This window comes from Sminthopsis crassicaudata, chromosome 1 (assembly GCF_048593235.1).
Source record: "Sminthopsis crassicaudata isolate SCR6 chromosome 1, ASM4859323v1, whole genome shotgun sequence".
Classification (NCBI taxonomy): domain Eukaryota; kingdom Metazoa; phylum Chordata; class Mammalia; order Dasyuromorphia; family Dasyuridae; genus Sminthopsis; species Sminthopsis crassicaudata.
The window spans coordinates 553,591,871-553,613,587 of record NC_133617.1 but is presented as its reverse complement, the minus strand read 5'-3'; the positions used below and the strand labels follow the sequence as shown (position 1 = coordinate 553,613,587).

Here is a 21,717-nt window from a genome sequence, read left to right as displayed (position 1 = left end):
AGTGATCCAAGACAGTCCTAAAGGACTCATGATGAAACATGCAATTCACTTTCAGAGAATGAATTGATGTTGTATAGACACAGACTGAAAGATATTTTTCCCTTTTTTTGTTGTTCAAATCTTCTTCTACAAAATGAATAATACAGTACTGTTTTATATAATTGCACATGTATAACCTATGTTGCATTTCTCGCTGTCTCAGAGGAGACAAGAAAGAGGGAGAGAGAGTGAATTGGGAACTCAAAACTTTTAGTTAAAAATTGTTTTAGTATGTAATTGAGGAAAACATAAAATTAAAACAAAAACAATCTGGTGAGGAAAAAAAAGAAAGAAAAACTTTCACCATCATCTTTTTAATTTCCTGTAACTGAGTTCCTTTGGTAGTAACCTTTTGATTATGTTTGGTCCCTTTAGAAATCAAAAAAAAAGAAATGTTTTACTGAGGTTGGTGTGATGACAGATCCCATACCACCTCCTACAAAGTGCTCTACAAGTCCACCTGATGCCTCAGTAAGTTTTCTCATCAAGAATCTTTCCAAAAATCTATTAGTTAATGTGTTAAAAAGATCAATTATCTGCCAATTTTGAATTGCTAGGCCTGGTTATTTATTAAGATGCTAAAGAGCACCTATTGTGATAAAGTCTTATAAGTAATGTCCTTTATATTCTGTTGCATTAGAATCCCATAATTCATGTCCTCTACATCCTATCCTGAGTATTACTTCGAAAAATTTTGGATTTCTATTTGCTTTCATTTCTTAGACAATGCATTTTACCCATTTGTTCCAGAGGTACTGGTGGTTTTTCCTTCAATGGTGAAAGTGATTACACCTATATTTCTTTTCTTTTTTGATGTTAGCTCTAAAATCAGAGAATCATAGGTTCAGAGCTACAAAGGCAGCTCTCAGAATTCATAAAAAGGCAGCTCAGAGACCATTGAGTCCAACACTCTCATTTTAAATGTTTTGCTATAAAGAATTGTATTTTGCAGAAAAAGGCATTTTCAGGAATCTCTGGCAAAAATTTACAGTCTGAGGGGGTCATGGGAACCTAATCCTGTGTTTTTCATGGGTTCAATGTAACAACTTTTGCATTTCTTACTTTCACAACATTTTCTAGGAATGTTAGCCTCACGAAAGAAAGGAGGCAGAATACAGTTCCTGTTTTCAGGGATATCATTATCTAATAGGGGAGGCAACATGCGTATTACACAGATTAAGCTGTGCCCTTTAAAATCAGGCCTTGGGGTGTGTTCAGAAATTGCAAATACAATACCAACATCAACTCCACTTATGTTTCTCTCATGAAGATTATTCCCAAATCTACACATCCAGGCTTTATTTCCTTTCTGAGTTCCAATCTTGTATCAACCGCTTTTTTAGATATCCCACAGACATCTCATATTCAACAAGTTGCGGGGTATGAACAGATTTATAGTCTTTGGACATCACTCAAAGTTGATTTCCAGAACAGTTGCTTCAGTTTACAAGTCTACCAATAGTGCCCCACCTACCTTTCTAACCTTATTTTATCTTACTCCCCTTTATGTACTCCATATTCAGCCAAATTCTGGCTGAATTTGGCCAAATTCTCTAAATCGGCATTCCATCTTCAGGCTTAATGTTGTTGCACAGGTAGTCTCTCCATTTCTATGGTGTTCTTACTCTTAACTTGTGACTCTTAGAATGCAAGTTAATGGGTAGAAGTAAACTAGAAGAGTTAGCAGGAAGAGAAAATAAGAAGTATACACAAACACAATAACGACGATTGGGAGTAGAATTTATTTAAAAAAAAAAAAAAAAGTAGGGATAGTAACCATTGGCTCAAAGTCAAAGATAAAGATTTGTGTGAAATCTACATTAGATGTCAGTCATATTGATATTGTTTTAGATTTATATGTATGTGTGCATATGTATATGTAGGTAAGTGTATGTGTGTGTGTGTGTGACTGTGTGTTTGTGTGTGTGTGACTGTGTGTGTACATAAACCATGCTTAACTATAGGCTGCTTGGGGAAGGTGGAAAAAGGAAAGGAAACCCTACAAGGAAGCAAATATGGCTAGTTCTGAATACAGTGTCTTCTTATTTTATGTATGCTTTCTTGAAGTGAAAATTTATAGTAAGATATTCTGAATCCTCCATGATGTTCTGATGTATATATATATATATATATATATATATATATATATATATATATATATATATATATATATATATATATATATATATATATAAAACAGTGCCTTTTTTCTTTTTCTTTTGTATTTTGTTTTAAATAAATACATTTTTTAAAAAGTTAGAATTGAGCAAATGGATGCTAATGACTCTATGAGACATCAAGAATTCATCAAATTCAAAAGAATGAAAAAATAGAAGAAAATGTAAAGGGCTTCATTGGAAAAACAAGCGACCACTATGGCCAAGTGTCTGCCAAGGGTAGGGGAAGGGGAAGGAGGAGGTGAAGAAGCATTTCTAAAATGTCTATTCTGTACCAAGCACTCAGCACTTTACAAATTATATCTCATTTGATCCTTACCACAACTGGGGGAGGTAGATGCTGTTACTATGCCCATTTCACAGGACAGGAAACTGAGGCAGATGGAGATCAAGTGAGTTGCTCAAGCCCACACAGCTAGTAAGTGTCTGAGGATGGACTTGAATTCAGGTCTTCCCGATTCCAGGTTCAGCGCTCTGTCCAATGAACCTCTTTATTGTTGATTCTGAAGATTTGCTTATGGAAAAAAAAGTCCAGCACTTCTGTGTTGGGCTGCCCATTTATGATATAGCTATAGTTAATGTGTTTTGTTTTTGTTTTTACTCTTTAGCAAAAAGATAAGGGGCTTGATGATGTATATGATCAACTTTCTCAATCCCTCGAACCAAGAAAACCAGACCCTGATGAGAAGAAGCCAATGGAGGATAAAGTAAAGGTAAAAGAATAAAATTTAAAATTTTATAATTTAATGTAACAGCTACTTCCTCAACAGAAAAGGACGAGAGATTTTTGAAATATATGGAGTGCAAAGAGTCTAGAGATTCTTTTCCATTTAAGAAATAAAGTAGTATAATTTTATGGCTCAATTCCTAAATGCTGTCAGATTCTAATCACTTAAAAATACACTCTAATTATAAGGAGACAAAGTAACATGTCCCCTAACTATACTCTGTCCACAGTAGTTTTTATTCATTTAACCTGCCAATAGTGCCTGTCATATTATATTGTAAATTTTTTAAAAATAAATTAATTCCAATGATCTTGGTGGAAAATTCTAAAACATATTATTATTAAGAAGACAAATGACCATTGAGCATCTACCAAAACAAGCTGTGATCATTACAGTGAGTTAGCATGACTTTATCAAGAACAGGTCATTTTCTTTCTGACAGGACTAGGATCTAGATTACTTAGATTTTAGCAAGGGCTTTTGATAAAAGATCTCCTACTCTTCTTGTGAAGGAGATGGAGAGACATGAATTAGACAAAAATACAGTCATGGATTCAGAACCATGGATGATCAAACTCAAAGAGGCATTGTTTAAAGTCAGTGCAGCAGGGAATCTCCAGTGGAGTGGTCCCATTCTCTGAATTTGTTTGTGCTGTTTAATATGTTTATCATTGATGATAGGCTCATCAGATTTTCAGACCACCCAAAGATGGGAAAGATAGTTAATGTTAAATTAGATAATATTTGTAGAGTGCTTAGCATATTACATGACATTTTATAAATGTTTATAGGTTTCCTTTCCAATCATAACTGCAAAAGATCATATTCCATCACTTGTTTCTCTTGAAATTCATTTGTGCACATTTCTTATCTCCCTTATGAAATTATAAGTGAGTTGAGTGTACAGAATACCCCTGGCTGAAACTCAGTGTCATACATGTAGTAGATGTATAATAAATATTTTCAAATGCAAATAATATTTTATATTTTTATCTATAGTAGATTGAAGATAGCTTCATTTTTGTTTGTTTGCTTTTTCTTGTGGTTTTTTCCCATTGGCCTGATTTTTCTTGCACATGACAAATACGGAAATATTTTTTAAAGAATTATGTATGTAAAATCTATATCAGATTGCTTGCTGTACTGGGAAGAGAAGTAAGAAAAAGGGGAAGATAAAATTTGTAACAAAAAATCTTACAAAAATGAATGTTGAAACTATCTTTCTGAATATTTGGAAAAATAAAATATTATTGAGAAAAAAAGATATTGTCTTTAGTTGCTTAAATCAATTTAAAACAAGCTATTTGTCCCCATCTTACTAAAATGCAATAAATGCAAGGAAACTCAGGCTGCCTTCCATGAAAAGAAAAGAAATAAATATTGATTATGATTTTCCTTTTTGTCCAATGTTTCTAGGAAAAAGTTAAAGCTGAACATAGAGATAAGCTGGGAGAAAGAGATGACACCATACCCCCTGAATACAGGCATCTTCTTGATAACGATAACCAGGTAAATGATCCCTATAGGTCCACATAATATAAAATAATACATTTAGTATATGATTTTCATATTTTTATCCAAACTGCAAATATAAGAGAGGTGCTTTTTAAAAAAAATATATATATATACATATATATACATACACCTCTCATACATACATATGTGTGTGTGTGTTTGCAGATTTAAAGTAAGCCACTTCTCTGTGGCTATACTCAAAAAGTCTGCTACACTAATTAGTCAGCCTTAGTCAAGCTGTAATGTGACAGACAGTGAGACACATTCAAAGACTGGCTCCCTTTCCCTCCCCCTTGTCCCAACTTCTAAATGGCTTGTACTTCTGACTTTAATTTTATGAAAACACTCTGTCCTCTTTCAGGCAGAATACTGACATAGCTATATATAAAAAATACCCCCATCTGCTATGCATTTGAGGCCCAATGAGACAACCAGAACTGAGTGGCAAAACAAAGTATCCTATTAGGCTTTGGAATACTCAAGCACAGGTTCAGTGTTTCTTTAAAAAGCACTGATAAAAAACCTGTTCTTTGATGCCCCTATATGGCTGTTGCTTATACTCTTGGTAAATATGATTTAATACACTTAACAAGCAAACCCTGACTTTGTTCAAAAATTTTTATCATATATCATTTATCACAGTAACTCAGTGTGTGTTAATATGTGATTTTAAATTTTCTGACTTTATTTTTTGTGGCTTTTAATCTCATTTTATTGTTATTTAGCTGACTTCTGGAATATTTCATGCAGAATTGCAAAACCACATACATTTGCCAGACAAAGCCAAAATAAGAAAAAAATATTTTATAGTCCTAGAAACATTTTTCACATCTTCTCTAGGTATATCAAGGTGATAATTACTTTAATATTTCCATATTCTAATCAGGGATGGCAGAAGAGAGTAGGAGATAAAGAAATGAGTTGGTTTTAATCTGGATTCTGTGTTGTTGGAGTAATATTTCTGGGATTGTTGACTCAAGGTTTTTTTTTAACATTCTTCAATTGTTGCTGTTTTCTAATTTTGTTTTTTCTATTTTTCAATTGTTGAGTCTTTTCTAATTTGACCATGTGTAAGAATGTATGTGATGTCTTGTTTTTAAGGGTAATCCAGAAAAACCACCACCCAAGGAGCCCAAGGTAAAAACTATAATATTTTCTCTATTAAATTTAAATCTAACTGGAATTGGGGGATTGATGTGCTTCATCTTATGTCTAGATGTGATGCTTAAAATCAAATAAATAAAATGTAGAAGAAAAGAATCTGGCAGGGACAATCATGTGTTAACATCTAGTTCAACATTCTCACTAAGAAAAACTTTAAAAACAAGATCAACAACAGCAGATTTTCTTTAAGGATTTCATTATTTCTTGTGATTAGAAAGTGACCTTTACACTTTACATTTCTTTACTGATAGAAGTTTCCATTTCAGAATTCTGCAGATAGTAAGGACCCCATTGATACACTCTCAGAAGGATTTGACAAATGTTCCCAAAAGCCATCTCCAGAAGGTCCACAGAAATTGGCAAAGGTGAGTAATTTTTTTTCCTCCCAGTTTTCAAATCATCTATGTCATGGACTCATGTGGTGAGAGTGAGGAATAAAAGATAGCACAAGAGTTAACATTAATATCTATAACATTTTAGAGTGACTCATCTAAGGTTATAGAGCTTGTCAATGGAAGTTTTCGTTTTATTTAGTTATTTCAGTTACATTCAATTCTTTGTGACACCAATTGGGATTTTCTTGGCAAAAGAGACTTGAGTGGTTTGCCATTTACTTCTCCAGGTCATTTTACAGATAAGGAAACTGAGGCAGGGTCATACAGCTAGTTAAGTGTCTGAAACCAGATTTGAATTCAGGAAAAAAGAGTCCACCTCACTCTAGACCCAGTACTCTATCCTCTGCACCATGTTCCCCATTTTAATTATTAGTCAGTAAACATTTATTAAGCACCTTCTTCGTTCCAGATGCTTTACTAAGTGTTGGGATCAAACAAAAGTCAGTAGCAGAGCTCCATCTAAAACACAACTCTTTACCAGTCCTGAATTTTCTATACTTCACCACCTTGCTACCTGGCATTTCATGTAGAAAGGGAAGTTTGAAAATGTGCCCTTTTTTCTTTTTTTTTTTTTCTGAATGATCACTAAATTTCAATTTCCTATCTTCCCCACTCCCCACCTAGCTGTTACTAAACTTAACTGACAGTCTAGAACTTCTAATTCTTCCTAAATAAGGTAGATTTAATTGCTTAACTGCTGTGCATCCTGTTTCTTATTCTAGAAAATTCCTCATATTATTTTCTCCATTTGAATGTTCTTCATTTCTCTCTTTAGAAGTTACCGTAGTTCTTTGATTATTTTTGTTGTTATAATTTTTTCTTAATACCATAATCTCTGTACTTTTTTCCATATTAATACCTAAAAATCAATCCAAGTAGAAACCCTGCTTTGACAAGCATTAGTTCTAACTGAATCATGATTTCGTGATCCCATCTCACATTTCCCAAACTTTCTGACTAAATTGAACCTTCTTTATAAAAAAAGCTCTTTATAAGGTTTAAAAGAATGATATCCATAGATACTGAATTATTCCCTTATTTATAATTAAAATGGGATTTGTAATATGCAGAACAGAATAATTTGAATTAATTTGAGAATGGCAGTTATTTTAATAACTTAATAATAATGACTAAATAATATTTACTTTTTTTCCTCTAGAAAAAAGATGAAAAGGATGTTTCTAACACCAAATCTGCTAAGAATGGTGGAAAAAGCAAGGTAATAAATAAGCACAAAGACTGACCTAAAATCTTAAGATGCTTTTTGCCACTTAAAAATTAATACTATGTGTCTTAATGGTAGATAAATTTTCTTCTTGTCTAGAAATTTATTTTTGAAGTTAATTTCTAAAGAAAACTGACTCAGTGCTTTAAAACTATAATGGATTCCCTCCTGACTCCTTAAATAGTTGCCTTTTAAAAATTACTTCTTTTTTTACTGAAGTCTTTTTTTTTAGCATTTTGCTTCATGGTGGACTTAGGTCTAAGGCAATAGATAATAACTGAAATGTGCCCTAGATCCTATTTATGTTGGAATCTCATGCAAATAACTTTTTGGAACTTGTTTTTGATAGGGGTCATAGAATGAAAGATAGAATACTACAAAATATTTTTATTTCATGAGACCTGTGAAAAGGCAGATTATCATATTATGGAGATGTCTTCAAATAACCTGAAAGACTTTTTTATGGGAGAAGAAAGACTTAATTTCTGTTGCTTCATGGGACAAAATGACTATTGGATAGAAAGTGGAGAATTCCTATTAATAATTTTGTTTTTCCATTCAGACAAAAGAGAAATCTTCCAGGTCAAAAGCTGATGGAGAAAAAACAAGTTAAAAGTTCAGACTACTGAACCTACTGGGTAAGGTGTGGAAGTGTGCTTTTTAAATTAACACAACTGTAACCAAGTACAAGCCACATTTTCTAACTGAAAATCACATCTGATATACTTAATTCATCTTTGGATACCTCTTGCATGAAATACATATTCATTAATTTACAGTCATTTTCCAAAAAGCACCTCAACATTGGAGAATTCTGTTACAAGAATATTAAATATATTAATCTTATACATGGGACATATTAAAATCTCATGCCAGACTATTAAAGAAAACTTAAATCTGCAGGTAGAAACTTGGTGTGCTTAAATTTTCAAAATTTAAATTCTAGTGAGTAAGTGAAGGAATTACTATTCCAACCAGCAGTAGTAGGGAAGTGAACAGTATGCGATGGATAGTAGTCCAATCTCAGGATTAAAAAGACCTGAGTTCAAGCCTAGCACTTTACAAATACTTAGAAGGTTACTCTCAACAAGTTTTTTAACCACTCAAGCAACGTTTAGTGGACAGAGTAAACTATTGAAATCGTAGATCTACACAACAACAAAAATCAAAATACAAGCAAGAAGGAAAAGCAGCACTTGAGAAGCAGGAAGATTTGACTACTTATACTTTTTATGTGTACTGGATAGAATATTGAGCCTAGAATCAAGAAGATTCATCTTCCTGAGTTCAAATCTGGCCTCAGACATTTACTAGCCATATAGTCTTGAGCAAGTCATTTAACCTGGGTTTGCCTCATTTTCCTCACCTGTAAAATATGCTGGAGAAGAAATGGTAAACCACTCCAATATCTTTGCCAAGAAAACACCAAATGGGGTCACAAAAAATCAGACATGGATGAAACAACTCAGCAAAATACTTTTAAGACTTGCAAGATAAAGTAGTGGGTTCTCACAGTAGTTATATCTTCAGTCACCTTAAAATTAGAATCAGAAAACATGAAGGAATCTTGAAAGTCTTTGCCTTAGGATAGCTAAACTTTCCCAGAAGGCCAAATCTATATTCTATTTCTTAAATTGTATATACATTTTTGATAGTTTACCTTTAGTTGTCCCATACCAATACATGACTATTCAGATTAGATAAGTTTTTGTCTTACTCTGTGCCATGTACTACTCTTGAAAAAATGTACATTTATGGTGCCTTTTGGGAGAGGGAAGATTTTATATATCAAATGTTTCATTGATTTTCTTTTCTTTGACTTTTTTTTTAGGCTATCCGCACATGCTAGAAAAATCTTAATTCAAATGGTGGATGGTGACTTCAAGCAAACCAAAGACTCTTGCAGCAGAAAGCAATTATTCAGGGTGGCTTTTGTATAGTGGTATTTGTGGAGTCTTTTGACATTCTGAAAATTTTAGTTTCATGTTCTTTTCCAGAAAATGACTGGGATATGGCTTGGTTGCCTGTATTATTGTATTGATAAACTTTTTTTTTAAATTTTCTTCATTTGGGATGGAAAGGATCCTTTATATTTTTGAGAAATATATTTCATAAAGTTACTTATGGCAACCAAAAAAAAAAAAAGTCTGCAAAACTTTTGCACATATTCTACACACAGTGCCTCTCAATTTTAGCAAGTTTCTTCCGGTTTCCAATATTTTTTTTAAAACAATTGAGAAATGCTTTCAGAGTTCTAAAATGTTCTGATTGCAACCCTTTGCCCCTTGCCCCTTGACTCATAGGTGGTACTAGACATTTCCTTGGGTGATTGACAAATAAGAACTTTTAGGTCAAATATGGAATATTTTGTGTAAGGTGCAGACATCAGCAACCACTATGGTTGTGGTTAATAAACGGGGAATAAAAATCCTGAATAGTGCTTTTTCAACAAAGCAGGAAGCAGAGTACATCATGTGACTTTTTTTCCCTCAGTTCTTCTCCCCTTTCCCCTAAAGTATCAGGCCTTCCCAGGCTTGCATGTGAACATGAAGCATACTTCATGAGGCTCAGGTGGGAAGATCATAACAGAGCAGAATGTGGCCTGGTCCTGAGACCCTGAGCAGGAAAAGACTCAGAGTTGATGCCAAGGATGGACAAAAAAATAAGTTTACTGTGCCTTCAGTAATTCATTTTTGTTTTGTATTCAGTTCTGCATGTCATTAAAGATGAGTGCAGGTGTCTGATATATAAGACTTGAATATAAATTTTAAAGCAATATTAAAATTTTAGTCTCTGCACTGTACCAACTTTATGAAAATTAAGTTTGCCAAGTAAGGACAAAAGTAATGTTGCTGCTTAAGAACACACACACACACACACACACACACACACACACACACACACACACACACGAAAAACGTGATGTTTTATCTCCCTACAATTTGAGTCAAGCTCTGATGCTTTAGAACAATTTTTTCATTCCAAGGAACCATGAAGTACCCTGAGATGGAGAGTTGGGTTGGATTGAGTTTTAGTTTGATGAGTGATATTGAGCATTAAAAATAATTTTAGAAGGCTTGACTGCATGGGCTATTCCAAAGTTTTGTTTAGGACTGTACCATTGCAAAAAGTCTGAGAACCACTGTTCTGGAGATGTAAATGGCTAATAAAATATTTTGAAGGTAAAAAAGTATATGAACATGGCACTGAATGTATAGTCGAGTATTAACAGTTGCTTCATCTGATCTTTAAAATTTTGAATTCCTGATACTGAATGAGGGGAAGAAATGCTAGTTCGTTATCACATAGACCAAACTTTAAAAATTATGGTTTTTATAGAATGTAATATCCCCAAACATCATACTTAGAAAGCTTATCTATAAAGACAAATCTCTGAGACACTAACTTCCTTGAAGAAATCAAAGATGTTTTAAAAACAAAAGTTGACAATTACCAAAGCTTCTGATGGCAGATAAGCCTCATGGAATGAGTACCATTTGTAGACATTGTAGATTGTATACATCCTGGTAGTAAAGTTTTTAATAGCTTCTAGGTTCTGAACACATCCCATGATTGAGAGAGAAAGTTGTTGTTGTTATGTGTACTGTGGCAAAAAAAACAAAACAAAAACAAAAAAACAACCCAGAGATGACAGTTCATTTGTGGAAAAAATAAAAATGTAACCACTTTGATTTGGGAATGTTATGTCAGTTTAAAAATAAGACTTTTCCACCAGGAGGTAAAAGCTAATGTCCAACATTTAAAATTCACCATGTTTCATTAAAATAAAAAAAATTTTTAAATTGGGGTACAGCTAGATGGCACACAATGAATAGGTCAACAGCCCTGGAGTCAGAAAGACCTGCATTCAAATGCAGCTTCAGACACTTAACAAACTTACTAGCTGTGTGATTTGGGCAAGTCACAACCCTAACTGAGGGGCCAAAACAAAAGAAAACCTAAAAAGTATGGCTGATGTTACATTTCTCAAATAACAGAAATGTTATTTTATAAAATATTATCTATAAACGTATTACTGATATTAAGTTAGCATATTTGAAGTACTTTCTCTATTGGAAATATTGTTATTTCAATATATTAAGCATTCTAATATGTTTTAACACAAAATCCTAGGCATTTTTTTAATTCATGTAAACTACAAAGATTCTCATTTAGACTCATGTTTATGTGGTTTATTTCATTCATCTTGCAGTATTTAACATTATTTAGTATCAATGATAATTCAATTAATATTTTGGGGGGGGGTTAAGTAACTTACCCAGGATCGCACAGTCAGGAAGTGTTAAGTGTCTGATGCCAGATTTGAACTCAGGTCCTCCTGACTTCAGGGCTGGTACTCTATCCACTGCACCACCTAGCTGCCCCAATTAATATTCTTTTATTTAATTGTTCCTCATTGGAATTAAAAAAAAAAAATTCATGATTACTTCAGCTCTTATAGTCAAGCTAAAGTAATTAATTTATGCTTCTCCCTTCCTTATCACCAAGCAATATCTCTTCAGCTCAATCTCAGTTAAAACATTTTTGCTTCTTAAGCCCTTTAGTGCCATGACCTCTAGTACATGTATGTTTATATACATTGTATGTGTGTGTATGTGTGTGTGTATATATATATATATATATATTCCTATCTAAATTAAAGAACTTTACTCCTGGGAGTTCATAAACCTCAGGGAAGAACCCCTGTGGTAAACTTCCATAGGAACTCTATTTTTTTTAAATAAAAACTTCATATTTTAATCTTGGAGCATACTTGTTCTAGTCCCTACTAGTTTCATGACAATCATCAGAATATTCCTTTTTCTTTCTAAAGGAGAAAAAAAAAAGACACACTTCATACACATTAATTCAGATTTATGTAGGGACATAAGATTTATAAATATCTTTCTTAAAATCCTGTGAGGTAGGTAGCTGTTAAATTAGAAACTGTTCTTAATACATAGTAGGCAGCATTGGGACTCGGATTCAGATGAGAAACACCCAAGCATCATGTACATTCTGGTATGTGGTTGATACTGAATTGGCATTTATAAAAATATCTGTGATCTGTGTCAATAAGCCTACTGAGAGAAAGGAATAGCTGGTCATGGGGGTAGAAAAATGAGAGAGCAGTTGAGCTAGAAACCATATATTTTTAGATTCTAAAAAACATATTGTGCAGCAAAAAAACTTTTTTCCCCTTATTAAGTTCACCTTTATCATAAATTCTCGTAATTACAATAGGTCACAAGAACATGAAAAAACATGAAAAGTTACAATAAGGTGACACTTTTTTGTAACCACACTCTGATTTTCTCAAAATTCTGATTCATCCAGCGTATGTTTTCTTTAATCGTTTCAAGTGTTTGTTGGACACTACGAAGCTGGGAACCATTTTCCTTCAGGGAGCTGAAGAATTCTTTCACCTTTTGAGGAAAAATAAAAAAGTAACTTTTTCAATTTTTTTATATTCATTTTTACATTACACTTACATAATTAAAAATTTACATTTTTTAGAGCTTAAAAAGACCTAAAAGGATCACCAAAGAAAAACTCATCTAAGCCAAAATCCAGCATTGGCCAAAGTTTCATTTGAGAACTATGCCTGTAGTCAAAGTAATATACATTGGAACTTTAACTTGGGCTACCCAAAATAGGGAAGGTTTCTTGAGATCATTTTTTTTTCCTTATGCAGTTTTCTTTTGCTCATCCAGACCAAAAAACGCTATTTACCAGATTTTAGTTCCTGTTTAGTCAACAATTGTTTATTAGCTATATGGTACTTTCTTTGTCTCTGTCTCTCTGTCTCTGTCTCTGTCTCTCTCTGTCTCTCTCTCTCCCCCCCTTCCCTCATCTTAAAAGGAAAAAATAATTTCCATAAATTTCATTCATACAAATTCAGGTTTTTTTATGTTGGCATAGAAGTGCATATTATATAAATACCCTGTAGAATAGGGTGTATAACAAGATTCAGTGAGAAAAGCATTGTCCTGAAAGTCGAGACATACATTTCCTGATCGTAAAATGAAGGGATTGACTAGGAGTTTCTTGCAAGCTGAAAGCTTCCAATTCCTGAATATACATCCATAGTCATGGGTATGGGTCTAAGTTCACTTTGGTATGACAATGTTAAAAGGATTGTAATATCCACAAATCTCACCTATGTTTTTGGTAGATAATTTATGACATTAGAAGTTTAGTTAGGAAAACATTACCTCTTCAAATTGCTCTCTTGTAGAGTATTGATTTGTGGTTCCCATCACCATGTAGCTTACAGTATTTGAGCCAAGTTCAAACCTAGAAACATCAATTAACAAGATATACTTTGAAATTTTCATTTAATAAATACTTTTTGAGTTGCTAGCCCAGAGCTCAACCTAGAAAAAAAGTAAAAAAAAAAATATATATATATATATATATATATCTATATATATATATATATAATATGATTCCTGCCTTTAGGAGCTTAAAATCCATTTGAAGCTCAAGATACATATATGAAGTAGCTAAGTGACAAAACTAGGCAGTCTGTGATAAAGAATAAAAGGAAGTGGGATGCACAATGTGTGCTAGAAAAGTTCAGAAAAAGGAGAGATTAGCATGGATTCAGTGGAGGCCTTGTGACATTAGGATTTCATATTTTCAAGAGATTTTAGTTCCGTCCTTTTCTCCAACCCAGACTTCTCTAAGAATGATGTTATTTTGAAATTAAGAAACTGAAAATAGAGTAAAGTTTTTAAAAATTTACAAATTATGGCAGATCTACTTACTTCTCTATGATTCTATTCCAATTTTCTTTCAAAAATTGCCAAGCCAAAAGATAACCCTTTGGATTTCTGGCAACATAATTAAGAATAGTTGGAAATTCCTGAGTTTTTATTATATTCCCTTCAAAACTCTGCTCCAATAACCTAAAAAAGAATAAGAATAAATGCAATTGGTGCTTTTGTTATAAAACAGCTACTGCTGATATCCATGAAACAGTCTGAAGAATAAATCTAGTGTTATTAAATCATAAAGAATATATAGGTTGGTATTAAATACATATGGCTGATGCCCATTCTTCACAAATAGATTATCAATGATCACAAATACAAAGAAGAGGGAGAGACATATCTAGTTATTAGTCAACTAGCATCACTTAAGCATCTATATTCCTAATAGCACCAAAGATAGAAAGGTGAAATACAGTCTTTGCACTCACAAAGCTTACAGCTTAATCAGGGAGACAATATACAATCAAACCTTATGCAAACAAGACACATAAAAAATTAAACCTGTAATAATCCACAGAGGAGAGACTAGCATTGTAGGCAAAGGCCTATTACAGAAAGTAGGACTTCAGCTGAGACTTCAAGGCAGTCAAGAGGTGGAGACAAGAAAAAAGTTTCAGGCAAGGGAAACAGCCGGTGAAAATGATTCGATTTGAGAGATGAAAGAGTCATGTTTAACAAACAATAACAAAGTCCATGTCCCAAGATTAGCGAGTATGTGGGGGAATGGGAAGTAGAGAAGAGATATAAGGTTTAAAAGACTAGAAAGTTAGGAAAGGAGGCTATATAGACAGCTTTGTAAGTCAAAGAGGTTTTTTCTTTGATTCTGGAGGTAATAGGGAGCCACTAAAGTTGGAATAGTCATCGTGAAGGTCACACAGACACATGCTTTAGGAAGTTCAATTTGATGACTGAGTGGAAGATGGACTAGAATGGGAAAACTTTTGAAACTGGAAAATCAGAATGCTTTGTTGTTGTCTCTGAACTTATTATTTTTCCATTTCACTTTGGATTTGATGCTATAAAGGATTTGTCAAAAATAATGCAATGTGGTAGGTACATGGTTGTCCACTACTAAATAAACAAGCAGTAGTCAAAGAAATCAAAGCTGTGACAACATTACCTTATCTAATTTAACTTCCTTTATCATCCCCCAAATGGGCAAATTGCTCACCATTGAAGCTTTTCTTTATCATGGCTAATAGAGAGGGCCAGTTCAATTTTGTTTTTCTCAGTACTGGACAAAGAGAACTGATACTTCCTATAGAGAAAATCCCAGCCTTCTGTGGTCTGTGCCCCAACAGCAAACACTGCGGAAGTCACATCATTTGGTAAACTGCAAAAAAGAAGACCATAAAAAGACATGTAAGAGTTTATAAGAGATTTAGTTACATAATAAATATATAATAATGACAAATTAAATGATGATGAAATTTTCCCATTCTCCTATTTGGTTGCTTTTTTGTTTTGTTTTTTCTGATGTGTGTTGCAAAAAGGCATGCCCAAACATAGTAACTTGCAGATTAGGTGATCAGTAAGTATTTAATGAATGAATACAATGAATTTTTGTCTTTTGCCAATTAATGATTTGTACAAAAAAGCCAAAGAATTTTAAATGGTTTAAATTATCTCTTCTCAGACTCTTCTTAATCCTATGACCAAAAAGTTATATGTAAACAGTATGTCTCCCAAATTTTCCAGAGTAAGCAAGATATTAAAGAAAAATATGGTTCTATAAGTTATATTATTTCAGGCAGAAGTAAGGATATGGATTAAAACCTCAATATATCACTTTGCACAGATAAAATACAACATTACCTTAGTTCTGTGGTCTTAACCATGAACAGGGTATTAGACTGACTTCCAGAAGTGTGTTGTCAACCAACGGAAGATGGGAGGATGGGTCATATGTTTGCAATAGTCACCTGGAGGGTTTGTCCCCCAAACCTTTGGTTTCCCAACAGTGCCCCAACACTGCTCCCTACCCATGATCAGCAAACTCCCTTCCCCATATCAGTGAAATCATGCACCCCAAAATAAACTCAAGGTAAGAGATTAGGCTATAATCTTGGCTGAGGTGACCAAAATAGCCAACACATATTTCCTTGCCTCTCAGGATTCCTAGGAGTCTTCATGAAGAAAACAATTTGTCAAAAGCTACACGTGACAAAGGATGAGATATTTAACTGATATGAGAAGATACTCCCATTTATCATATTTCAATGATTCAAGAAGTACAAGATAGCTAAGCAAAACCTTCCATCTGAAGAAAAAGAGAACGCTTAGCTAGGTTTGGGGTGCAAAGTGTGTGTGTATGTGTGTGGGTGGGAGTGTGTTTTAAATTTTGCCCAGAAAAATGTCAAGGGAAGAAGGGATAAATCAATAGATTACTTCTATGACAAGAGACCTAAAATTTCCATTGGATTCTTTCCATTTCTTGAAATAGTCTTGTGCCTTCTGAACACAAGGTTGATACTCTCGCACACAAGCAAACAAAAGGAGTTGGCTGCGCAGCATCCTCTGTGAGACTGAACCATCATCTGTCCATGTTTGCTTATCAATGAGGTTCTTAAGCAACCTGATGAGGAAAGCCTAGGGAGATCACAAAGAGGGAAAGCTTCAGTATTTTATGCCATCAAGAATGAACATTATTGTCTCTTAAGAATCTTACTATTTTTTATTACCAAATGAACCACTTTAGTGTCAAGGACCCCTTCTCATAATAATATTTTAAAATACATAAAATATGTAGGACTACAAGGGATATCAAACATATTGAAATAGTCATCAAAAAATTTTGGAAACATGTTCAGAAATCCCAATCCCTTGTTATAGATTTTTTATGTTTCGTTCATGCCTAATTTTCAATGTCTCATACTATTTTTGTTGATACACTAACTACTAAAGCAGTAGAAAGAAATATTTCAAATTCATCTTTTCAAAAGATGCCTAAAATCATGATAATATTGCCATCTGAATAGAATAACTGACAAAATTATTAAAGTGGAAGCTTATATTTTAATAAGATTTCAGAAAAAAAGTCATAAAACATTTGATGAGAAAAAATTTATGCATTTCCTTTAGTTCTAGAGCAACTAGAAAATTAATACTGACCAAAACAAATGCAATGAAATAAAGGTATTGGAAAAAAAATTTTTAATGTACCTATGAGAATCATTTTTAAAGGCTAGCAGGATCATATTCACCATTTAATATAAATATACCATAAATGATCCTAAAGATTAAATCAATAGTTGTATAATCAAAGAATAAATTCTAAAATTCTTCATTAAATATGTACTATGTTCAGAGCACTACATGCAAAATGCTGAGGATATCAATATAAAAAGTATGAGAGCCATTACCTTTATGGTGGAGCTTACATTATAATAGAAGTAGATAAGACATTGAATTAATTTTGACTTAAAACTCTTTTGTACTGGGTTATGACGTAGTAATAGGAGCTCACATTTATAGAATGCTTTCTAGTTGGCAAAACACTAACCAAATTTTGTAAGAATGAACATTTTTGTGTAACTTTAAAAAAATATTCCACAACTATGTAGCTGTAAGTCCATCTCAAGTTATTACCTTAAATTGAGTTTCTACATCAACCATATCTCTTTTCTCCATTAACTTATACAAAGGAATCAGCTCATTCAAACCTTGGAACACAGGCATAATTTCAGTCTCATGTTTCAGGTACAGGGTTAAGTCCAAAGCTTTTTCAATGGATAATTTTCCAATGCTGAACAAAAGACAAGTTGATTGTCAATAAAAATGCTAGGAACTGTTTGCTGCTTCAAAAGACAACTTTATCACCATCTGATCAAATAGTGCAACACTTTCATTTTTTAAATTAAACTTCTTTTCTTTAAAGTGAAGATAAAAAAAACAAACATGACCATTTCAATATATAAAAATATAAAATTATATATGAAATTAAAATCTTAGATACATATTAAAGCACTCTCCTGCTTATCTGTGGCCCCATTCTTCTATGTAACTTTTTTCCCTAATCTTTTTCTTCTCTGGCACATCTATACTCTGAAAAAAATTTTTAAAGGTGTGTAGATACAAATTTAATTTATGGGTAAGACAAAATAGGCATATGTCAGCTCCTATCAGTCTTAAATTTAGGTTAGAAATTAAAAACTTAAGAATTCCAACAAATTCCTTAGGAAGACTAATCAAGAAACCCATCATTCTGACCCAGAGACAAGAAACAGGTAAGTGATGTATAAATCATGATGTAAACCTGGTTCTCTCCAAAGCTAAAACTGGTTTCAAAAAAAAAATGTCCTTGAAGTAAATGGATTCTCTTCTTCCTTTTAAAGAGATTGGATCAACTTGTAAAACTCCCATTTTTGGATACTGACAGTGAGACAATGCCACAAGGCAAATCATTTGATCAATGACTCCACTTTGTCCCTCACCTCCAGAGGATCTGTTCTGGCCTATTTCTAGTTGTTGTAATTCAGATTGTAGACTTATAAGACCACAAAAGGAAACCAAACTCTTAGGTTTTGTAAGTAACCTGGTCTACTAAGACTGGGAACGACACCTAACCTGAAAAACTGGGGGCCAAAAGAACAAAATTGAGAATCAAACTGTGCGACTGTGAAGCATTGATCAGCAGGATATTGTTATCATAAATTTAGAGTTAGAAAGTATGTTACAATTCAAAAAATCCAAACCCTTCATTTTAAAGATGAGAAAACTGATATAATGGTTAAATAAGTTTTCCAGGGTCAAACATCTAGTAAGTGTCTGAGGCAAATGTGAACCCAGGTTTTCCTGCCTCCCAAATTCATCACTCTGTGTATTTAACTTATGGCATTCACTTTGGTGAAATATGGCAATATTTCAATTTCACCTTTGGGTGTGAATGACAAAGATTAAAATGCCTATTTTTTCCTTTGAACTACTTTGAATTCATAAGCATCAAATTGAACACAAATAACTTTAGTTTGTTATAAGAACTAGGAAAAGAAAAACACTTCTTGTTAGCAACCAAGCTGCCTCTTTTCATCATATTTGAATTATATTCATGGAGGCCCTTTACCTAAGAAAGGAGAGACATACAGACAAAAAACTGCTAGAATAACTCATAAATATTCATCTAGTAACTCCAAAAGAGTTCTTCTAAGCCATGTGTTTAGACTTATCTCATGTATTCATGACTGGGGTTTTCAAAGGTACCTGGCATTCACTCAACTTAAACTGGAACATCCAGCTCCTTTCACCTACCTCCATTAAAAAACTCTACTAGCATCTGTAGGCCACCAGAAATAGTAAAGTTGATTTCCTCCCCATTTAGGCTAAGATCTAATTGGAATGGCATTTGTCTAGCAGAGGTAGTTAGGGAGCACAATGGCTGCAGTACTATACCTGGAGTCAGAAAGAATTCAGTACAAATCTGACACTTTTTAGCTGTATGACACTGGGCAACTTACTAGGTCTCTGCCTCAATTTTCTCAAGTTTGATAATAATAGCACCTACTTTCCAAGGTTGTGAGAAGAATAAAAAAAGATATTTATAAAACACTTAGCACAGTGCCTGACACAGAATAAATGCTAGATAAATGCTTTTTCTTTCCCCTTTCCCTTTTCCCTACTCTCCTTTGATAAGTATGTAGACTTGGTTTGCATATTTGTTAAATAAGCCCTATATTTAGTTTAAGGTAAGTGTGGCTGCTTCTTTGTTCCTTAAAATCTCACCTAGTAGAGACAGTGCAAGGGAGACAATTTAGTGTGTGTGTGTGTGTCTCTCTCTCTCTCTCTCTCTCTCTCTCTCTCTCTCTCTCTCTCTCTCTCACACACACACACACACACACACACACCCCAAAACCTCCTTTACTCTTCCATATGGATGATGGGAGAGACACAAAGACAAAATCAAGCCCAGAAGGATAGGTTAAAATCTTTTTAAGATCTATATAATTAAAATATTTATTTATAATATTTATATTGACATTTTATTTATAAATATATTTAATATATTATATAATGTTTTAATATGTTTTATATGATATATGTTTAAAATTTTAAGCAGGAATAGGGCTAAACTGGGAGAAATAATCTCTTAATGAGGGAGAAAGAAGAAAGTGTAAAAAGCTTGCTTAAAGCTTAACATTAAAAAACAAAAACAAAGCAAAACAAAATAAAACCAAAAAGCCCTAAGACAATGGTAATTGGTCCCATTATTTCTTGGCAAATAGAAGAAGAAATGGAAATAGTCTCATATTTTATATTCTTGTGTTCAAAGATCACTATAAAGTGTGACTGCTACCATGAAATTGAAAGATATTTTCTCCTTGGAAAGAAAGCTACAGCAAATCTTGGCAGAATACTAAAAAACAAAGATATCATCTTTTTGACAAAAGTTCGTATAGTCAGAGATATAGTTTTTATAGCAGTACTGTATGTCTCTGAAAATTGTACTATAAGAAAAGCTGAGACTGCAGAAATGACATTTTCAAACTCTGAAACTAGAGAAGATTTTTGAGAATCCCTTGGACAATAAAAAGGTCAAATCAGCCAAGGCTTAAAGAAAAATTCAGACCATTCACTGGAAGGACAAATACTGAAGCTGAAGCTTACACATTTTGGCCACATTTAAGAATACAGGATTCACTAGAAAAGACCCTGATATTAAAAAAGATTGAAGATAAAAAGAAAATGGCAGAGAATGAGATGGATACATAGAATCATGGAAGCAATAAATAAGAGCTTGGACAAACTTTAAAAGATAGTAGAGAACAGGGACAGCTAGGTGGTGCAGTAGGTAGAACACCAACCCTGAAGTCAGGAGGACTTGAGTTCAAATCTGGCCTTAGACACTTAACACTTCCTAGCTGTGTAACCCTGGGCAAGTCACTGAACCCCAAGTGCCTCAGAGAAAAAAAGATAGTAGAGAATAGAAGGGATTGTCATGGTATGATCCATGAGGTCACAAAGAGTCAAATATGACTGAACTGAGCAATCAAAAAGATCCTCAAAGACAAACAGAGAGAAGAGAGGAACATAAAAGTTTAAGTGTTCAAAGGCCAGATTCAGTGACCAAGAAATGGTATTCCAAAGACTTGAGCCCAGAGGCACCAGCCTGTCCTAAAAAACTTGGAACATGGGGAACATGGGGAACATATTGTTGAAATAAGAAGTCCCTTCTAGTCAAAATTGAAAATTTAACAGACCAATTTTTAAGTAAAAAAGGCTTTGTTCTACCCCCTAGACTAATGGGCAGGTGTTAAAGGCTGCGGCTTTGAAAGCCTTAGGACTTTAAAAATAACATAGCGTGTTCTACTCTTCTCCTGAGGAAGACAAAGTCCTTTGGCTAAGAACTGCTTCTGAAGTCAAAAACTAGAAATGGAAAGGAGCTCCACCAGCACCATATACATAGTGGAACTGAGCCTGACAGCAGAGACAAGTCATGCTTTGCAGAAGTGTCTGGCAGAAACTACACTTGATAGACACCAGAAGGATTTAGACTGAGCAGGAACAAAATGATGACATCACCAGAAGGAATTGATGACCCTGCAATATTAGAGGTATGAGCTGAAGCTGACCTTCCACTTCTGTGCTCTAGACACATGAATTCCCTACCTATGTGCCTCTCTGGAAATGTTTCTGCCCCATCTCCCCACCAAAAAGTATATTAATTTGTGCTCCAGGTTAATGAGAAAAATATTTTATAGTTAC

General features: G+C 33.6%; 2 protein-coding genes across 12 annotated transcripts in view; one reads left to right on the top strand and one right to left on the bottom strand.

The window, feature by feature from the left end:
* Positions 1 to 10,433, top strand: part of CAST (calpastatin) — a 121,338-nt gene extending 110,905 nt beyond the window's left edge. For 3 of the 8 annotated variants that reach the window (XM_074282026.1, XM_074282028.1, XM_074282031.1), the window contains 7 exons: positions 2,825 to 2,929; positions 4,361 to 4,453; positions 5,561 to 5,596; positions 5,890 to 5,988; positions 7,178 to 7,237; positions 7,806 to 7,881; positions 9,075 to 10,433. In XM_074282026.1, the coding sequence (XP_074138127.1) occupies positions 2,825 to 2,929; positions 4,361 to 4,453; positions 5,561 to 5,596; positions 5,890 to 5,988; positions 7,178 to 7,237; positions 7,806 to 7,856 (444 nt within the window). In that variant the 3' untranslated portion in view covers positions 7,857 to 7,881; positions 9,075 to 10,433. Of the gene's footprint in view, positions 1 to 414; positions 511 to 2,824; positions 2,930 to 4,360; positions 4,471 to 5,560; positions 5,597 to 5,874; positions 5,989 to 7,177; positions 7,238 to 7,805; positions 7,887 to 9,074 lie in introns of all 8 variants that reach the window. The other 5 variants (XM_074282027.1, XM_074282029.1, XM_074282024.1 and 2 more) reach the window with 4 other exon arrangements.
* Positions 10,434 to 12,376: 1,943 nt separating this feature from the next.
* ERAP1 (endoplasmic reticulum aminopeptidase 1) overlaps positions 12,377 to 21,717 on the bottom strand; it is a 150,961-nt gene continuing 141,620 nt past the window's right edge. For all 4 annotated transcript variants that reach the window (XM_074282020.1, XM_074282019.1, XM_074282022.1 and 1 more), the window contains exons 14-19: positions 17,608 to 17,764; positions 16,424 to 16,608; positions 15,191 to 15,352; positions 14,014 to 14,154; positions 13,459 to 13,540; positions 12,377 to 12,669 (exon numbers count right to left, since the gene is read on the bottom strand). In XM_074282020.1, the coding sequence (XP_074138121.1) occupies positions 12,517 to 12,669; positions 13,459 to 13,540; positions 14,014 to 14,154; positions 15,191 to 15,352; positions 16,424 to 16,608; positions 17,608 to 17,764 (880 nt within the window). In that variant the 3' untranslated portion in view covers positions 12,377 to 12,516. The remainder of the gene's footprint in view (positions 12,670 to 13,458; positions 13,541 to 14,013; positions 14,155 to 15,190; positions 15,353 to 16,423; positions 16,609 to 17,607; positions 17,765 to 21,717) is intronic.